Consider the following 19,370-nt stretch of genomic DNA (forward strand, 5'->3'; position numbering starts at 1 on the left):
CTGATGGTTGCATACTAACTTCAGGCAATGAGAAAAAAAGGAGCCAAAAATGAACTCTTAATCTTAAAAACTAAGCGTGCTGTGATTTTTAAAAAACTTTCTTTCCGCTTTGGCACTAACTCTCAAACCCCGCCGGCATACGACAGACACTTTTGTAAATAGAGGCTCGGCGTTTAAGGGTTAATGCTTTGAAGTAGATTATGTCCATGGTCTTTCCCACCCCCTAACAATATGGAATGAGCTGCGCAATTACTTGGTAAGTTACTTATAGAAAAATAACCTTTTTATGATAAAATGAAGTATTATTTAAGTAACTTACCCAGTAATTACATTGCTGTAGTTTTCTACTTGACGGCAGCTTGAATTTTAGAAATTCACGGCAATACTTTACTTCTTCCGTCCAAGTCGGTGAATAGGCCCCACCCGCTTTCTGGGAAGGCGAGGAACAACCTTTGAAAAGTGTTCAGTTTGTTTTCTGCCGTTCGAGAGCTTACACAGTTGTAGGAGTGCAGCCTGGTTTTTGGAATTGTCTTTGTTAGCTTCCCGTTTTGGTGAAGTATTCTGAATTGTTTGCCTTCGGCACTAGTTTTTTGTTGTTTAACAAAAGATTTTGACTTTTTATTATTGATTTTGACTTCTGTCTGAATTTGATTATTGTTTGTGATTTTTGTGTTGGCCAGCTTTTTCTCTTAGCGAGATTTGCCGATCGATGTTTTTTTAATAGTTTGGTAGTTCTTTTTGAGATTCACTGTTAGGCTATTTATTTCCTTAGTGTTCTCTGGGAATATTTTCACAGTGGATATTAACTTTTGTAACTTTTTTGTCTAGTTTTTGATTATGTCAGACTCTAGCTCATCCAGTTTTTGGTATTGCAGCAAAGGCTGCAGTAACTAAAAGCTTCATATGATGCTCATACCATTTGTTCTTCTTGCAGAGGTCAGGTCTGTTCAACTTATCTAACGTGTGATGAGTGTGTAGGTTGAGATGAGAAGATGTGGAAGAACTTAGCCTCTCATGATCTCATCTCTAAGCTAGAAAGAGGAAAGCGGCCACTAGAACCGATAGTAAAGGTTTGTAAAGTCAGCTCAGCTCGGCGCCAGGATAGTGTTGGATGTACCCATTAATTAAGTCTCTATTTGAGCTTGTTTTCTTTTGGTGACTACCCTTTTCTTCAAGCTCAATTAGTCACGCCTAAAACGTGCCAGGTCACGCATTTTAATCATTTTTACTTTATGGTATTTATACAGCTGGGTGAATGTCACTTGATGAATAAATTGTGTATCACATGTTTCTTCATTCACAGGCATCAAGACTGTATCTATATTGTAGTCTCTGTATATTTCACCTATTGGAATTTGTACTGCGTTTACTGCATATTATTGTTTATTGTTTCGACCTCAGGTCACAGTCAATTCCATTGCCTCTCACCCAGGCGTCAGTCAGGGCCGCACTGGAGAGATCTCAAACGTCCACCGCCTGGATCTGTAATAAAGCAGCAGTAACCTTTACCTGCAGCGCCCCCCGATACCAACTTCTGCCGAACAATCTCCCATTTAACGGCGGGACCTAGACCCACCATCAGCGCCTTGCAGCTTTTGGGATACCCAGTACGTGACACCTTCTGGCGGAGTTCCCTGAGGTATCTTGGCCAGGTGCCATTCATCATCGCCAAGTCTAATGGGCCCCAGCCAGTAGCACAAGCATATACCACCATATAGTGACTAAAGGGCCCCTGACACATGCAGTCCACCTGTCCAGGCTTCCTCTCAGCGTCTCTTCAGGAGGCGAAAAAGCATTCGCTAGGAGATGGAATGGATTTGGGCATCTGCAGGAAAGCTTCCAGTCCATGGGCCCCTTGGACCCTCCACATGGTGCAGAAACCGGAGGCTCCTGGAGACCCTGTTCGGCGACTACAGACGGCTCAACATTGCAACGGAGCCCGACCACTACCCTCTGCCCAATATGCAAGACCTCACGGCCTCCTTTCACGGGCCAAAATATTCACTAAATTGGACCTTCTTAAATCTTATTTTCAGGTACCTGTTGCGCCAGAGGACATACCAAAGACAGCCATCATCAGGGGTCCCTTCGGGTAGGATGTGCATTCTGCCGGTTCTCCACATAATGTGATTCGGGCTGAGGAACGCCGGGCCACCTTCCAGCGGCTCATGGACAGCATCCTGGGGACCTAATGCGGACATTTGTTCGCCTGCCTGGAGGAATGAACTCGACTGACATTCTCATCAGGTTTTTTCCAGGTCTCACATTTATTTATTTAACACCAGAGGCACATCAAAGCAGTCCTCCAAGATTTCCAAGAAAACGGACCCTCGTCCGTTTTGACAAGTGTACCTCTCGGCGTCCAGAAAGCAGAATTCCTGGGTCACGAGGTAATCCAAACAGGCGTATCCGCCCTCTTACATCGAAAGTGGCAGCCAAAAAGAGTAAGTTCCCGACACCCACCTCCATCAAGGCCGCTCCAGGAGTTCCTTGGGATGGTAAAACTTACAGGCGCAAAATATTTCATCCCGGAAACTAGACATTATTTATTCTGACGGAAGTCCTAAAGGTCAAAGGAAGTCCTTGTCTTGGGGACCCAGCCAGCAGCAGGCCTTTTCCTGAAAATATAGACAGCCACTCACATTAAGGCAACCGCCTTGGCACACCAGGATCCCAAGGCTCCCCTCCAGCTGACGACAGACGCCAGTAACGCTATTGGACTCTCTGCCCAAATGTGCTGTTCTGAGCAAATCATCAACGGCGCCCCAGCCCATCAAAAATTCTTCAGCAAGAAGTTCATGTCCCAAAACCAGAGTCCCGCCACAGCACCTTCGACAGGGAACTCTGCGAAATGCCGATGTACCGCGCAGTTCGGCACTTCAAGTTCCTCCTGGAGGGGACGCCTTCACAATCTTCACAGACCACCAGCCACTGGTTCACGCTGAATTAAAGATCACGAAGCAGGGGGACTATGGTCTTCCAGACAGCAGCGCCACCTTCTCAGCCATAGCCGAATTTACCTGTTCAGGTCAGGTACCTCCCGGCAAGAAAATAATTTAGCAGACGCCCTCTCCAGAGTCGAGTTGAAACAATTCAGTGCAGCTTGGTGTAGATTACCAGGGACCTTGCCAGAGAACAGATAGACTGACCCAGAGAACACTCACCCAAAATCTAAGAAACCCCAGCATACCGCACCGCCATCACATCCTCAGGAGATGGCGGGACGTGACAAAAACCTAAGCCCTCGGAGGCCCCAGCCTGCTCTGTGACATCAGCACAGGCCAGCCCCGCATAGATGATAATGATTGGTTCCAGCCTCACGCCGCCGCCAGGTATTCGAGCATCATCCACGGCCTCTCTCCTCCGGCAGGACCACGGCCAAACTGCTTTCAAAAAGTTCGTCTGGCACGGGTTTAACAGGACGCCACAGCCTGAAATATAAAAAAGTGCCTGCAGTGCCAGACCAGTAAAGTGGGTCGTCACACGCAGTCGGGGGTAGAAAAACAGTTGTCACAGCCAGGGCGCCGCCGCCACATCCACATCGACGTCGCCGGGCCCTTCCCCATCAGGCGGATCCAGATACCTCCTCATGGTGGTAGATGGTCTCGACCAGGTGGCCCGAGCCACGCCCATAAAAGAAAGCCACCGATATTATGCGTGCGCCGAGGCCCTGCAATCTCCAGTTGGGTAAGCCGGCATCGCGTCCGGACCACATCACAACCGACAGGGGTTATGACTCTCCGAAATTTGTGGTCTGCCCTGGCTCAACTGCTGGGAACCACGCACCACACCACCACAGCTAATAAAACCCAGCGTTGCCAACGGCCTGGTTGAACGGTTCCACAGGTTAATAAAGTCATCCCTCATGGCCCGCTGCACCGTGGGAGGACTGGAAACATCAGCAGGCCGTGGGTCCTCGGTTGAGGACCGCTGTATAAAGCCGACGGCACCCCATCCGCAGCTGAACAAACCTCAATTGGGGAACCCCTCGTGGTGCCGGAGAGCAGATCGTGACTGGGTGATCGCCACATTTCCCCATCTTTCTGCAGAGGCCCCACCGACGTGGCGGCGAATAACATTTATGCAGGCGCCATACATCGACAGAGCAACCACCTTTGAATATTTGCCGCCACAGCTGTCATCCGCCACCCACGCCTTCGCCAGAGTCGACACCGACCCGTCCACCACTAACTAATTAATAAAAGGGGACCCTTCCGACGTGCTGAGCGATAGAAAAATTAAACAAAAATGTTCCAATATTAGCTGGCACTTCCAGGCAAGAACGATTGGGTTTCCATAGATACGCTAAAGCCCGTATAATCCTGTCGGAGAGTCCCGGCAGCGACGCAGCACCCTTCCGCCCAAACGCACTCCAGCACGCTCACCATACAAAAATAGGCGAAAAATTCCCCAGGAAGGGACCGCCCAAACAGCAGCCATAATCACAGGCGGGAGGCCCTCAGTTATCTTAGTGAGCCGTAAGTAGCACAAAAATTTTCAGCCCCACCAGGTATATAGGATTAATAACAATAAATTTTGAAACAGTAGAAGATATATATTATAATAGAAAATTTTATGGAAGGGAATTTGCTCTGTTGAACAAAGTCACCACCTGGAGGTGCAATAGGAAATAGTGTTTTTTGGCGCCATTAATTAGAGTTTTATCACGCTTGAGCTTGTTTTCTTTGGTGATTATTCCAATCCCCAAACCTTTTCTTCAAGCTCAATTAGTCAAATTACTAGAGAAAAAACGTGCCAGGTCACGAGAAAATAAAATTTTAATCATTTTTACTTTATGGTATTTATACGAATGTCACACATTGTGTATCACATGTTTCTTCATTCACAGGCATCAAGACTGTATCTATATTGTAGCTCTGTATATTTACATTGTAATTTGTACTTTACAAAACAACATATTATTGTTTATTGTTTTCGACTTTTTCAGGTCACAGTCAATTCCATTGTCTAGAACATTTCCTCACGTGCCCGCGTCAGTGGCACACTGCAATATAATGATATCAGTAAAAATGCCTGGATCTGTAATAATTCAGAATAAAACAGCAGTAACGAATCATTAATTACCTGTAAAATAGATGAATTTGACACCTTACAGGTTTAGATAGCAGCAATCATGTTTTATCCCAAAATGGTGAGTATGGATGACTTAAAATCAGAAATCATTGTTACCTCCTATTTTTAATTGTTTTTTTGCTCCAAAGCCCCATAACCATGAAATCAAAATGTAAAAGAGCATTAAACCTAATTAAAAACTCGAACACCTGGAGCCGATAGACAAACCCTTACGAACCAGATGCTGTCTATTGTTGAGTCTTAAGAAAAATTTGACCAGAAGTTTGACCCAATTTAATGGTCTTAGAATATGTGCAGTGACATCATCACCAACATCTTCTTTACAAGTTGAATGAACTACCTCTGTCTCTCCAGAGAGCTATAACGATGAAAGTGCTCAGTTGACAAGTGATTCTCCAACCAAAAAATTATTTGGATTAAGAGATGTGTTTATAAACAATCATCCACTGACTCTCCCTAGGGCAAAGGTGTTTGAGTAGCTAACTCATGTATATACAAACCTGGGAGTTAAAATTGCCTCCTCCTGGAGGCAATGAATAAAGTGAGGTTTGTACAGCTTGAAATATTCACGGATAGTCAGAATACCAAAGACAACATGCAGTGATTGAAAAGGTCCCTGTTGCATCCCAGGATCTAAATCACAATCAGAATGCCGGTATCCCAAAACAAAGATCGGTTCTCTCCCTCAAAGCCTCTGTATTTACAGCTGAGTTATGTGCAATAGTATCTCCTAAAAAGCCCAGGAAGTCTCCTAGCCCAGATTTAAGGTGCCAGTGTGCTATAGAAGCTATTCAAAGCTATAATCCCAAAAAAAAGAGGCAACATATAAAGTTCTTCTCCATAAATTGTATAATAAGGGATTGAAATATGTTGGATCCCTGCCCATTCCTGAAGAAGGCTGATAAAGCAGCTAAAGAGCCCATCAAGAACGAGCCCTATCAAGTGACTATACAAAATATATGCAGTCATTTGGGATATGGCGAAGAACCTGAAAATAATAAATTAAAACAGATCCAGTGTTGGAAAACTGTCATATCCTGACTGCCAGTGATTCTGGCCGTCTTGAATAGGCCAGGTGCACATGGACATAATCAGTCCATGTGTCTCCCCAAATGGCGCCCAAATGCCCAGTAGCACCTCAAGTTTTAAACATATACTGTGTGAATCAAAATTTGCAGCGATTATCAAATTTTGAAATAGACCGATAGAAGAAATTTTGTCAGAATCTTCCACGTTCTCAATAGCACCCTTCAGCTGGAAAAATGCCCAGCAATCAATCAGTCCATTTTGGCGCCAATTTTCTCTTATTTTAAATTTTAATATACCTTTTTTCAGTTGCAAACGAGTTTAAATCAGACACTTGAGTGTGCCAGAACCAATTCAGCGCCAACTTTTAAGCATTTTATTTATATGTTGAAGAAAGTGCTAGGCTTCCATCGAAGACATCCTAATTTGAGCCCTGAGAGCTGATGGTTAGCTCAGTGGTTGCAGTTGTCATCGGAAGAAGAGGAGTCGATGCAAGATTCTTCTCCGTCAGCATATGTTGCCCTCCTGAAGTTTTTTCTTGGGGGCATTTCCGGACTACTACTTTCTCATCGCTCCTGTGGCGCCACAGTCAACCTTTTTAATGAATAACCCATCTGAATACTCCCGCTCCAAAGGATCTTCGTCTGCCAGGAAGGCTCTGGGAGATGTAGACCTTTGGCTTTCGGAGAAGAGGATTCAAGGGAAGTCCTCTTTCTGCATTCCCCCTTCGCATCTATCTAAGAGGCATTACTAGTGTTTTCTACCAGAGAAGCTCCCTCTCTGGGAGTGGCTGCCTCCTTCCAGGAGGACTTCTCTGTGCTGATAGACTCGCATGCAGATCCACTTTTGCTGCTGCTAAAGTGATGCTTTCCAGGACAGAAATTGATCACTTATTAAAGAATCTCTTCAAGACCTTAGAAGTGCTTAGCTTTCTTGACTGGTTGGTCGGAGCCCTGGCCAAGAAAATACAGGATTTTTCCCCACTCTCCCAAAATTGTTCCGCATATTGGCGCAGCGTTATCTACTGCACTGACAGAGCCATTAGAGATGCTTCCCAGGAATTGGCCTCCCTCTTTGCTATGGGAATTTTAAAGAAAAGAGAGGTGTGGTGTTCTTTCACCTCCAAGAGTGTTACTGCCTCTCAGAAGTCAGCTCTTCTTTTCTCCCCTCTTGATTGCCATCACCTTTTCCCCTCAAGCAGTGGTGAATGAGATTACTCTTGAACGCCGGAAGAAATGAACACAGGACCTTCTGGCCCAATCCATTAGGTGCCCTAGAGATCGGTCCACTTTTTCTTTCAAATTGACCTCTCCCTTCAGAGACCCCTTTCTGGGTGGAAGACAGCGATCTCGGTGTAGACCTTGGACTGAGTCCGTTTCTCCTCCCAAGCCATTAAGAAATCAGCTTCTAAGCCTGCATCGAAGAAGTGAAGATGCAGTCCTCCATGCACCCTTGGCTGCCAGGCTCCAACAGTTTTGGGAGAGTTGAGCGCCAAAGGGCAGAGCCATGGATTGTAGAAGTACTGAAGGAAGGGTACTCAGTTCCTTTTAAGAAGAGGCCACTAGTCAACACACTGATTGCCTTAATCGCATACTCTGAAGGATAAGAGAAGTTTTTAGCCCTATCAGAGATCTCAACATGTCAAAAAAGAGGCGATAGAAGTAGTAGAGGACATCACGTCAGTGGGGTTCTACAATTGGCTGTTTGTGGTCCCCAAATCAATGGGAGGATGGAGACCGGTCCTTGATGTGAGTGCCATGAATGTTTTCATTGAGAAAACAAGATTCAAGATGGACTCAGATTGGTCAGTTCTTGCGTCCATCTGTCAGGGATTGGATTAACTCCTCAGATATGCAAGACGTAAATTTTCACATCCTGATTCATCTGGGGTCAAGAAAGTTTTTGAGGTTTGTGTACAAAAACAAAGTATTCCAATTCAGAGCACTGTGTTTCGACCTGTCAACAGCACCACAGGTCTTTACGAAAGTTCTCGCTCCCTTGGCAAAGTGGCTGCACTTGATAGGTATCAATATCCTTTTATACCTGGACGATTGGCTGATTTGTTCACCCATGAAGCTACATTGTATGGAAGACCTTCAAAAAACCCTACTTTTAACCCAAGACTTAGGACAACTAGTAAATCTTCAGAAATCTCAACTGACCCGATCTCAGAGGATTCTTTATTTGGAGATTCAGATAGACTAGGATTTTTCGGGCTTTTCCATCCCCCAAAAGGATAGAGTCCTGCCTGAAAACAGTGAATCACTTTCTTTCAGCCAACGAGTGGATGAGTCTGCTGGTCATGTTGTCCTCAATAGAGCAATTTGTCAGATTAGGAAGACTACATTTAAGACCTCTACAATTCTTCCTGAAGAACAATTGGATACAGAAAGACTCAGCCCGACTCATTTGTTTTCCCGATCACAACAGAGATCAAAGTAGACCTACGGTGGTGGCAGTCCATGGGCAGATATGCAGAAGGGAAGTCTGCTTCCTCTGAACCCAGCCCTAAGCTACTTCTCCAACGCATTGGACGCAGGTTGGGGAGCCCATCTAGGAGACAGGGAGGTGTCAGGAACCTGGTCTTGAGAGGAGAGCAGCCTCCACATCAGCAACAAAGAATTGAAAGCCATTCATTTGGGTCTCACACTTTCAGGAAGAAGTTCAAGGCAAAGTGATAGCAGTCCACTCAGACAATACCACAGCACTAGCTTACATCAGTTGTCAAGGGGGACCCACTCTTTTTCATTCTTCGAGACCATGAAATCACTTCTCCTTTGGGCAGATCCTTTGGGCTGATCAGATAAGAAACGAAGTTAGTCACCTGATTCATCCAAGGGAAACTCAATGTATTGGCAGACGGATTAAGCTGACACCACCAAATCCTTCCCCCGGAGTGGACTCTGGACCTTCGAGTATGTGAAGACTTGTGGAAACTGTGGGGGAAACCATTCCTGGACCTATTCGCCACATTCAAGAATCATTGCCTACCTCTGTTCTGCTCCCCCTTTCTGGACCCCTTAGCTTGGGCGACAGATGCCCTTCTGCAGGACTGGTCCAACCTGGACTTGTACACATTCACCCCCGTTCACTTTAATAAGAGAAGTACTGAACAAGCTTCAATCACACCCGAATGTCAGAATGGCCCTCATAGCTCTGTTCTGGCCCCAGAAGGAGTGGTTTGCAGACCTAGCCCTTCTGGTGGACTATCCAAGGCTCCTTCCCACCATTCCAGAGCTTCTCAGACAGCCCCTCATTTCAGGAGGTTTCATCAAAACCTGTCCACTCTGGCCCTGACAGGTTTTCAACTGTTGTCAAACTACTACAATTGAAAGGATTTTCAAAGCCTGTGGCTCAAGCTAATTCCAGTAGCAGACGACAGCCCTCTAATAAAGTCTATCACAAAGTGGTCCATCTTTAGACTTTGGTGCAGAAGGCATAACATCTCGTCTTCTAAGACAGCTATGACACAGCTGGCAGACTTCCTCCTGTATTTAAGATCTTCCAGAGGCCTCTCTTCCTCTACCATAGAGGTTATTTATAGATCTATGCTCAGCTCTGTATTTCATGACAGGGGTCTGGACCTTACCTCAAACCAAGACATCTCGGACCTCATTAAATCTTTTGACTCTTCCAAACCTAAAGCAGAGCCAACAGTTTCTAGGAGTCTTTATGTAGTTCTTAAGTGGATCTCAAGATCGTGTTTTGAACCTCTTCGCTCAACCTCCCTTAGGGACTTAACCAGGAAGACCTTTCTTATGGCACTAGTGACAGCTAAGAGGTTTAGCAAACTCCATGCCTTGGACAAAAGGGTGGGTTTCTCCCAGGGGGACGCAGTCTGTGTGCTAACTTTGGGTTTTCTTGCCCAAAATGAAATACCCTCAAAACCTTGGCCCCGCTATTTTACAGTAAAGAACTTGATGGAGACTTCAGGCCCAGAGGAAGAGGAAAGATCTCTCTGTCCTGTGAGAGCCGTTTGATATTATCTTCACAGGACTGAGAAGACCAGAGGCCAAGCGAGCAATTTATGGTGTTCAGTAAAGAATCCTTCCAGACCTCTCTCTCTAAGAACTCTCTCTAAGAATGGTATCGTTCTTTTAAGGGACCTAATCAGGAAGCTCATTCACAAATTGGAGAGGATTCTCTGCCCTCCCTTAAGGTGAAGGCTCACGAGGTAAGAGCAGTGGCCACCTTGTTAGCCTTCAGGCATAACCTTTCCATGTCTTCCATTCTCCAAACAACTTACTGGAGACGTAGGTCAGTTTTTGCAATGCACTATTCCCCAAGACATTGAAATCACCTACGACAACTGCAGCACCTTAGGGCCCTTGTCTGTGTTGGGTATGGTGTTGGGGGAGGAAGCTTAGAGGGCAGCTCTTCCAGCTGAATGTATATCTGTCTGGGAGGTATGTTATACCCAATTTACCTACCAGTTTTTAGTGGGATGATGGTTTTCTTTCTTTTTAAATCCATTGGTGTAAGGTGATTAGGCATTATGGCTGCATTATTTGGTTCCTGGTGCTATGCCCTGGACCAGGGCAGGTTTTTAGCTTTGTATGACTTAGGAAGCTTGTCCTTAATGCACGGTTTTAATTGACACTTTCGCAGCTAGCAGAATACTCCTTCTCTGGAAAGTCCCCATGTCAGGAGAGGTGCCCCAAGGCTATACTGCCACACCACTACAGCTTGAGATGAGCTCCAGCCAGAGGCAGTACCTTCCTGCAGCAGCTCTTTTGCCAGGTAAGGAACAACAAGCATTTATCGATGCTAACATCATGTATACATCCATAATAACATTAATATTTTGGGTACAATTTGTCCATGAATCCCCACCATCGATCAATGTGGAATTCAGTGATGTAATTACTGGGTAAGTTACTTACATAAAAATGAAATTTTTATAATAAAGTTTTATTTATACTTAACCAGTAAGTATGAGTCCTCCCCTCACACGGACATTATAGCAAAAAACAAGTTGAAACACTTTTCAAAGGTTGTTCCCTTCCTTCCCAGAAAGTGGGTGGGGCCTAGTCATCAACTTGGACAGAAGAAGTAGAGTATGCTGTGAATTTTGAAAATTCAAGCTGCTGTTGAGTAGAAAACTACAGCGATGTAATTACTGGGTAAGTATAAATAAAACTTTATTTTATTATAAAAATGTTATTTTTATATATGCTTACCAAGTAATTACATGATTGGAGCCTGCCCTCCACCCCTCGCATGGATATTAGAGCATGAAATGAATTGAACTCTCTGCTAAGTCGTTCCTTTAAGTCCTGGATAGTGGGCGGGACCTTGTCGCTTAAACACAAACAATAGAAGCGCCGCAGTGTGAATTTTAAATTTTTAAGCTGCCGTTGGGTTAGGAACCGATAGCTATGTAATTACTTGGTAAGTATATATAAGATTTTATTTTATCATAGATGCGTTGGATCTAGGTTGGCTGGTGCTTCTAGGCAACTAAGAAGTGTCCAGAACGTGGTCCCAGGAGCAGATCCATTGGCACATCAACCTCAGGTAACTGACAGTCCAATCAAATAGTGACCGTACATTCGACAACACTACAGCCCTGATCCACTGGCAGAGGAAAATCAACCTGTCTAGTCTAGTACTCCTCTCCCCTTCTTGCACATGCCAACTGACAGTTAGCAATGGAATCAACAGGTGGCCTACAACATGGCGGGTGTGGGAGCAATAAGTCACCGCAATCACGGGGTTTTGATAGTGACCATACATTAGTGGTACAACATTATACCGAGCCTTCTAAAAGATGTATATAAAGAAAGCATTTTTCTCTGGTATATCTAGGATTGTTATACCTAGAAATTCTAATGGAATTTCACCTGGGTGACACGGACCTTCAACAACTCTCCCTTTATGGGCGGACCACAACCAGACCAAGTTGGTGACTCGGTTCATCCGAGGCAAACTCAACGTCCTTGCGGACAGGTGTGTGAGGATCTGTGGGAGCTGTGGGGGAGACCTCTTAGAGATCTGTTTGTGACATCTAAGAGTTATCATCTTCCAGTATTTTGTTTGCCAGTCCCAGATCCTCTAGCATGGGCAATGGACACCATGGTACAAGACTGGTCGAACAAAGATCTTTATGCCTTCCTGCCATTCTGCATGATACAGGAAGTTCTCAGCAAGTTCTGCAACCAAATGAACGTCACAGTTACTCTAGTGGCCCCGTTCTGGCTGCAGCAGGAATGGTTCCCAGATCTCCTCAGGCTGCTGACAGACTCCCCAGGGTTGTTACCACAGAGGCCAAGTCTGCTCAGACAGCCCCACTTGCGGCGATTCCACCAAGGATTGTCAGGAAACACCTCGGACAGAAGTGGTTTTCAGGAGCAGCTTCAGAGGCAGTTGTGAAGTGTAGACGCCCCTCTCCAGACAAGGTCTGTAAAGCCAAGTGGGCAGTCTTTAGAACCTGGTGTAGAAGACATGGAATCTCGTCTTCTACGGCGTCTGTAGCAGACATTGCAGACTTTCTTCTGTACTTGAGGACATCTACAGGCCTTTCCTCCTCTACGATCAAAGGATACAGGGCAATGCTGGGGTTGGTGTTTCTACAGAGAGGAATGGATCTTTCTGTCAATCAAGACCTGTCTGACCTCATAAAAATCTTTGATACTTCCAAATCCGAGGGACTAGAGGCCATCTCTTGGTTGGACGTAGTTCTGAAGTGGCTCTCAGAACCCAGTTTCGAGTCTCTTTGCTCTGCTTTGCACGAGACCTTACTAGGAAGATACTTTTTCTTGCAGCATTAGCGACCGCCAAACGGGTCAGTGAGGTGCATGCTCTCAACAAGAGAGTTGGATTTTCCCAAGGTGATTCTGTATATTCCTTCACTCTGTGCTTTCTAGCTAAAAATGAAGACCCAACCAGACGCTGTCCTCGTTCTTTCACCATTAAAAGCCCGATGGAAATATTGGGCCCAGATGAGGAGGAGAGAGTTTTGTGCCCAGTGAGAGCACTGAGGTACTACTTGCACAGAATGGAGAAGATTCCAGGTCCTACGAGTAATTTATAATGCTCGGTTAGAAATCCGTCTTGTTCCACTGAAAAATGGCTTGTCGTTCTTCTTAGGGATCTGGTCACCAGAGCCCATTCTTGGATTGGAGGTCTTAACGTCCGTCAGAGCCAAGGCTCACAAGATCAGAGCGGTCTCTACGTCGTTAGCCTGCAAGCACAACCTAAATTATCTCTATCATCAATTCTTCAAGTGACTCACTGGAAGTGTAAGTCTATCTTCGTAACCCATTATCCTTGTGATGTGGAAACCACTTTCAATAACTGTAGTACTTTGGGGCCATTGTCCATGGCTGGCATGGTGTTGGAGGAGGAAGTGGTCTCATGAACTGGTAAATTTCATCTAGTTTTGTTCATTTGTATCTGTTATGTAAATTAGTGTAATATTCTTGAGTCTAAGACAAATCAGTCTGAAAGGCATCACTGGAAAATGCAGTCAGGGGTCTGCTATTAATGGTAATCTCAACTTTATGGAAAAGTGTGTGTGTCAGCAGTCGTAAGTAAGGACCTGTTGATTAAAAACTAAAGCCAGTACCTTCCTTGCAGTTTTTATTTGGCTCTCCCAGGCACCATTGCCCCACAGGGGGTAGTGCCATCAGTGTACCTCGTGCAGTGCCGTATAGGCATTACTTAATAAATTCTTTATAGTGTCCCTTCAGCCCTTAGCTGCAGCTCCTTTCATTCCTTTGTACCTCCTCTGTTCATATTCTCTCTCTTTCATCTTACTTTCCCCCTCTCCTAACAACTACAAAAGGCTTTCTTACTGTTACACCTACCAAACCTTTTATTCCTCTGGGTTTCACTTTCAGCAATGAATGACCTCATAGACCTAAATTTTTTATTTAAATCTTTAGGTAAATCAGCCATACATTGGTCAAGCCTTTGACCTCAAACCTTCTGATATGTTACACAGTCCTTCAAGACATATCTTACAGCTCTGTTGCCTCTTATGACCAAAGACTTCAGTCTGATACTTGACAAAACTGCATTTTTACTCCCTTATCAAAGATATCCTGTTTGCCACAAATGTGCTGTATTTTTCTTTGTCATTGGTAATGTTCCATAATACAATTGTGCTGTCTGTCCAAAAGTTTACTCTATTTGGATTTGTTTTCTCTACTAGGAGTGGTTTTAAAGTCATCAGTCAGTGTACTGTGCGCTTTAACAGCCAAGCAAGCTGCAGTTAACTGTAATCTGGGAATGGAAACTGCCTTAGGGGCCAATCATACTTTTTAGTATGCACTATGAAACAATTGTTAGGAGAGGGTTGAGGAAAGTAAGATGGAAGAAAGAGAAAATGAATGGAAGTACAGTAAAAGGAATGGAAGGGGTTGCAGCTAGGGGCCAAAGGGATGCTGAAGAGAACTTTAAGTATTCCCTATAGTGCACTGTGTTAGGTACACTGATGAAACCACCCCTGCTATGGGACTGATTGAAATAGGGCAGTTTCTTAACAGTCTTGTGTATTTCGAGTGTTCTATCCCAGCTGTCCCATCATTAATATTCGATACTGCATTTTTGCAGTTTTTCATGTGAATTTAAACACATTTTCAGTAATAATGTAATGATATAAGTCTTTCCTGATCTAGCTTAATTATATTTGGGTGACTAGTCTCATTCTTTATTGCAGGATAACTATGCTGGTGGAGAAACTGTGCACTCTCTACGGACCCCCATTGGCTGAGGTAGACGGCACCATGTGGCACGCCTTTCCTAGTGTGTCTTCCCTGGCCGCCCCTGGGGTAGAGGCTACGCTTCGAGATAACGGATTTGGGTACAGGTACAGTATTGGTCTATAACGAAGTGGCGGGTAAGAGGCAGAGTCAAGGTGTATTCTAATTTATTGATACAAAATGTCTGACAGGTCAACAACTCTTGTGAGCAGAAAAGTAGAACTTGACATTAGAAAAATTGATGGATGTCTATATACAATCAAATACTTTTTCTCACACCTGAAGAATGGTTAACAACTCTGTATACAAATTAGGAGAGGTTTCAAATACATATGGTTAGAGAGCTTGCAATGCCTACGCCTACATACACTAGTAATTACAGTTCTGACAAGGACACCAAGTATCTTCTGAAAATTGCATAAAAGATTGCTTGAATCGTGAGTGCTGGATCTGTGTTTCCTGAGTCTTGGTGCATCATGATTTTTTTGTTTTGGAGCAGGGATGGCGTGAGGGTCTTGACGACAGCTCTGGACCTCACGGTAACCCCCCCTCCCCCAAAAGTAAGCCTAGGGAAGTGGGACATAGTCTGGGATATAGGCTGGTTTTAATCTGTCGGTGGAGACCCAGGTAATTTTCTTGTCCACTGTCAGCTGATACGCTTTCTCTATGCGTTATAGTGTGCAGTGTGGTCCCGAGTAGGCTGGAGGGATGGCTTGTATACATCTATTCTTATGAATGCATACTTTGCTGTTTTCAGGTCTTTGGAGACACATTTTTGTCTTGCTATGTCGTATGTTGTTGCTGGCATGATGTTTTCCAGTGCTCTACAGACATCTGGAAGTCGTGGGCTCTGTTGTTTCCTGAAAAAATTATGCTGGTATTGTCAATGCTTGGCCGTAGAGTGCTTCTGCTGTCAATGTGTTGAATGCTGTGTGTGGGGCTGTTCTTAATCCCAGCAAGACCCACGATAATTCCTTTCTCCAACCCCCGTCTTGACATCTAGCGGTGAGTGCTGACTTGAGGGAGCTGTGAGCTGTTCCACCATGCTATTAGCTTCTTGGTTGTATGCTGTTGTGTGAATGAGTTTTGTCCTGAGGCTGGTGGCAAGGGAGCTCCACAAGGTGGAGGTGAAGTATCTCCTCTGTTGCTTGTCATGTACTGCAGTACTCTTTGCCCATTGACCCAGTCTATTAGTGCTTTTGCACAACTGTCTGCTGCCGTAATGGTATTGCGTCTGGCCATCTGGTGTTCCTGTTGATGATCATGAAAAAACACCTGTACCCCTCGGATGTGGGCAGGGTCCCACGATGTGGATGTGGATGTAGGCCCATCGTTGCTGTGTTGTCTGGAATTCTCATATCCCCATCTCTGTGCCTTGTTATTTTTATGTTTGGCATGGGGAAGCATTTTCTTGCCAACTTTTTGATGTCCGTTTTCATTCTCCACCAGACAAGGTTTGGGCAGTGGATCTGCCTGATGGGTGGGGCAGGTTGTGAGCGAGGTTGAGGGCTTTCTTTCTCAACCCTAAGGGAAGGTATGGGCAAGGGCATCTGTTACTCATGTTGCGGGCGATGGTTGTCTCCATTGTTGATGGACAGGTCGCTCCACATAAGGGCGGGGCTCTCCTGCTGAAGTTGCTGTGGGTCCACATCATCCTTCTGAGTTGATGCTATTTTGAGATATGATATCCCGATCTAGACTGCATTGATGGAGTTTCAGGAAAGGGCATCTGCCACGTTGTTGGAAGAGCCCTTTAAGTATCTGATGGTGCAAGAATGTTCTGCTATTGACGATAGGTGACGTTGCTGTCTTGCTGACCATCCATCTCCACTTTTGGTGAAGGCATGTACCAACGGTTGGTGGTCTGTCTGCACCACGAATTGTCGACCTTCTAGCGTGTGTTGGAAATGGTGGATGGCTCTGTAGACTGCCAGTAAGTTTCGGTTGAACATGGAGTACTTTTGTTCTGCTGGTGATAACTTCTTCTGAAGAATGCCATTAATCCTTAAGGGACGGATTGAGCCTCAGTGTGAAGTAAAACAGGTTTAGGAGGTGGGCGGATTGACTCTCAGTGTGAAACGGAATTACGCACCACTGTTATGGTAATAATGATTCGAAACATGGGTGCCAATACTTCTATATGCTATAAATTCACTAATGGCAACTTTTATACAGATGTGAGAGTTAGGCCAGTATCAGTAATGCTTGTGACTTCAAGGGGGAAAGTACTGCATCCCTCTCTCTCACATGAGTCTTTTTGGAAATTTGCTTGTAAATATATGAAGGGGTTGCTGTTGTTTTTTGTTTTTGTCTTTTACGATAGTATGTCGGTTGTAAATGTAATTTTACAAAGAAAATTGCAAAGAAATATTAGAAAAAGCATGTAAAAGTTAAAAAAGTTACTGAATCTTCCTTCTCGTAAATTTATGCGAATATTTTACAACAAATATGCAAAAATTTGTTACTGCTTTTATTTCTTATCTGTTTTGATATTGTGTGAGCAGTAATAATAATTTTAAAAATAAAATGAATTTATTTATTATATAATAAGTTGGGCAAAATTTATGATTGTCATAAATGAGTGTCTCACAAGGGGTTGTAATAGTCATTTTCAACTTCTGGAAAGTAGGAAATTTTTAGAATTTACGCAGTGAATGTACGTACATTCTCTTTCCATTGATGTGATTTTTATTTTATTTTGCCACCTCAAAGTTTCTCCGGTCTGGGGTGCTGCACATGATAAATTGTATGTCTCTATGGTTAATCTTTGAAATGATACTTATTGATATAATTTCAAGCCATCTTAAACACTTTATAGTTACAACATACGTGACGTACTGTATGCGCTTACAGCTGTTGGTGAAAAAATAATTCAGTCCCCCCCCTAAGTATTCAGCCACTTCCATTTTCTTTCAACAAACTTCTCCCGTTTTCTTTTAGAGGGGAACCATAGGTATTTATACGTAATTCACAAAGCAAGAGATGGAGAGACAAAAAAATTTTAAAAAACGTATGCCCATTTAAGAAATTTAATACTAAGTACATATTAAGATTACTACATACGAAATCCTAATGGCAATGCATCACCAGTGATGAATGCTGATTAAAGATGATGATGATGAATTAGCTGTGCAGTCTGATGAATGACAATGAAGATATGACTGCACAGCAAAGCAGAGGAGCTACAACTTATCTGAGGGTTCACCTTCAGGAGGCACTTCTTCAGTTGATTTGGGAGGCACTACTTCAGGTGATTGGGGCAATTTCTTCAGGCAATTCGAGAGGCAATACTTGCAAGATCTGGGAGGCTTTGAGGCCTTCTTCGGTCCGCTTGATGAACATGGTGATAGGCAGCTACTGTCGCTGCTTCTTCATGGTGGTGGAGGGCTTGATTATAGGGCTCCACTGCTAAATCAAGGATGTTTGAAAATTTTAAGGTGTGTTCCATATATGATCCCATGTTGGAACATACCCTGCGTATCCTGAATCATTCTCTTAACGTGGGATGATGTTCCACAGCTCTGGCCGCCGCCCTCTCTTCCTCCCGCCCTCCCGAACCTGGCATATCTTCTCTTCCTCACCGCAGACTTCGTCAGGTCTTCCAAATCATGGTCCGTCAGGGGGTCAGAGTGGCCATCAATGAGGGTGCCGACTTCATCCTCGGCAATGTCCTCAAAGCCTTCTCCACCCAGAATCCTCGCCAACTGGACAGCCTTACTAATAGCCGAATGTTTAATTTCTTCAGAGAGAAGCCCCTGTAATCATGAACACACCACAACTTGTTCCAGCACGATTCAGGGTCTCCTTCATGCCAGTGATCGGTTGATAATGGTCAGACATGGCAACTGTGAATTTACGCCAGTAGTCTTTTAGCATAAATTCACTGTCATTGTCCACTGCATTCACAAGGTACTGGAGGGAGTTCCTGGTATAGGAGTGCCTGAAGGCATGGATCACGCCCTGGTCCATAGAAGGCTGGGGGAGAGAGGTGGTGCTGAGGGAGGAACTCGCTTTCGACTCCCTTGTAATAATAAAAGATCGAGAGGGTGGCCACCAGCATTATTTGTAATCAGCAACACCTTTGAAACCCATGCCCAAGTCGTTCAGGTATTGCCTAACTTGAGGGATGAAGTCAGGAACCAGTACTGTAAGGACTTTGGGTGATCCAGGCCTTAGGGTTATGCATCCAGAACACAGGGAAGTAATGCCTTGTTTCTTATTCTTGAGGACCCTGAGGTTTGCAGTCTTAGTAAATGAAGCCTTGTTTACATGAAACCAGTCGCATTCCCACACGTGATGAAGGTAACTTTATCCTTCTGGGCCTTGAACCCTGAGGCTTTAGCTTCGTCCTTCAAGAGGTTTGTCCAGGAAGGCATCTTCTTCCAGAACAGGCCAGTCTCACCCATATTGAACACCTGTTCTGGATGGTAGCCCTTCTCCTCGATGATTTTCTTGAAGGTCTCCAGATATTTCGCAGCTGCTTCAATGTTTGCAGAAGCTGATTCCCCATGCAAAGTAACAGACTTTAGGTGGAACCACTTTTGA

General features: G+C 44.5%; 1 protein-coding gene across 4 annotated transcripts in view; it reads left to right on the forward strand.

Moving 5' to 3' along the window:
- Window positions 1-19,370, forward strand: part of Ogg1 (8-oxoguanine DNA glycosylase) — a 510,811-nt gene that overhangs the window by 57,198 nt on the left and 434,243 nt on the right. For 3 of the 4 annotated variants that reach the window (XR_010857934.1, XM_067132074.1, XM_067132076.1), the window contains one exon: window positions 14,783-14,932. Coding sequence is in view for 3 of the 4 variants with exons in the window: in XM_067132074.1 (XP_066988175.1) it covers window positions 14,783-14,932 (150 nt within the window). In the remaining variant the exon portion in view is untranslated. Of the gene's footprint in view, window positions 1-14,764; window positions 14,933-19,370 lie in introns of all 4 variants that reach the window. The other variant, XM_067132075.1, reaches the window with a different exon arrangement.

The sequence above is a fragment of the Macrobrachium rosenbergii genome, chromosome 30 (genome assembly GCF_040412425.1).
Source record: "Macrobrachium rosenbergii isolate ZJJX-2024 chromosome 30, ASM4041242v1, whole genome shotgun sequence".
Classification (NCBI taxonomy): domain Eukaryota; kingdom Metazoa; phylum Arthropoda; class Malacostraca; order Decapoda; family Palaemonidae; genus Macrobrachium; species Macrobrachium rosenbergii.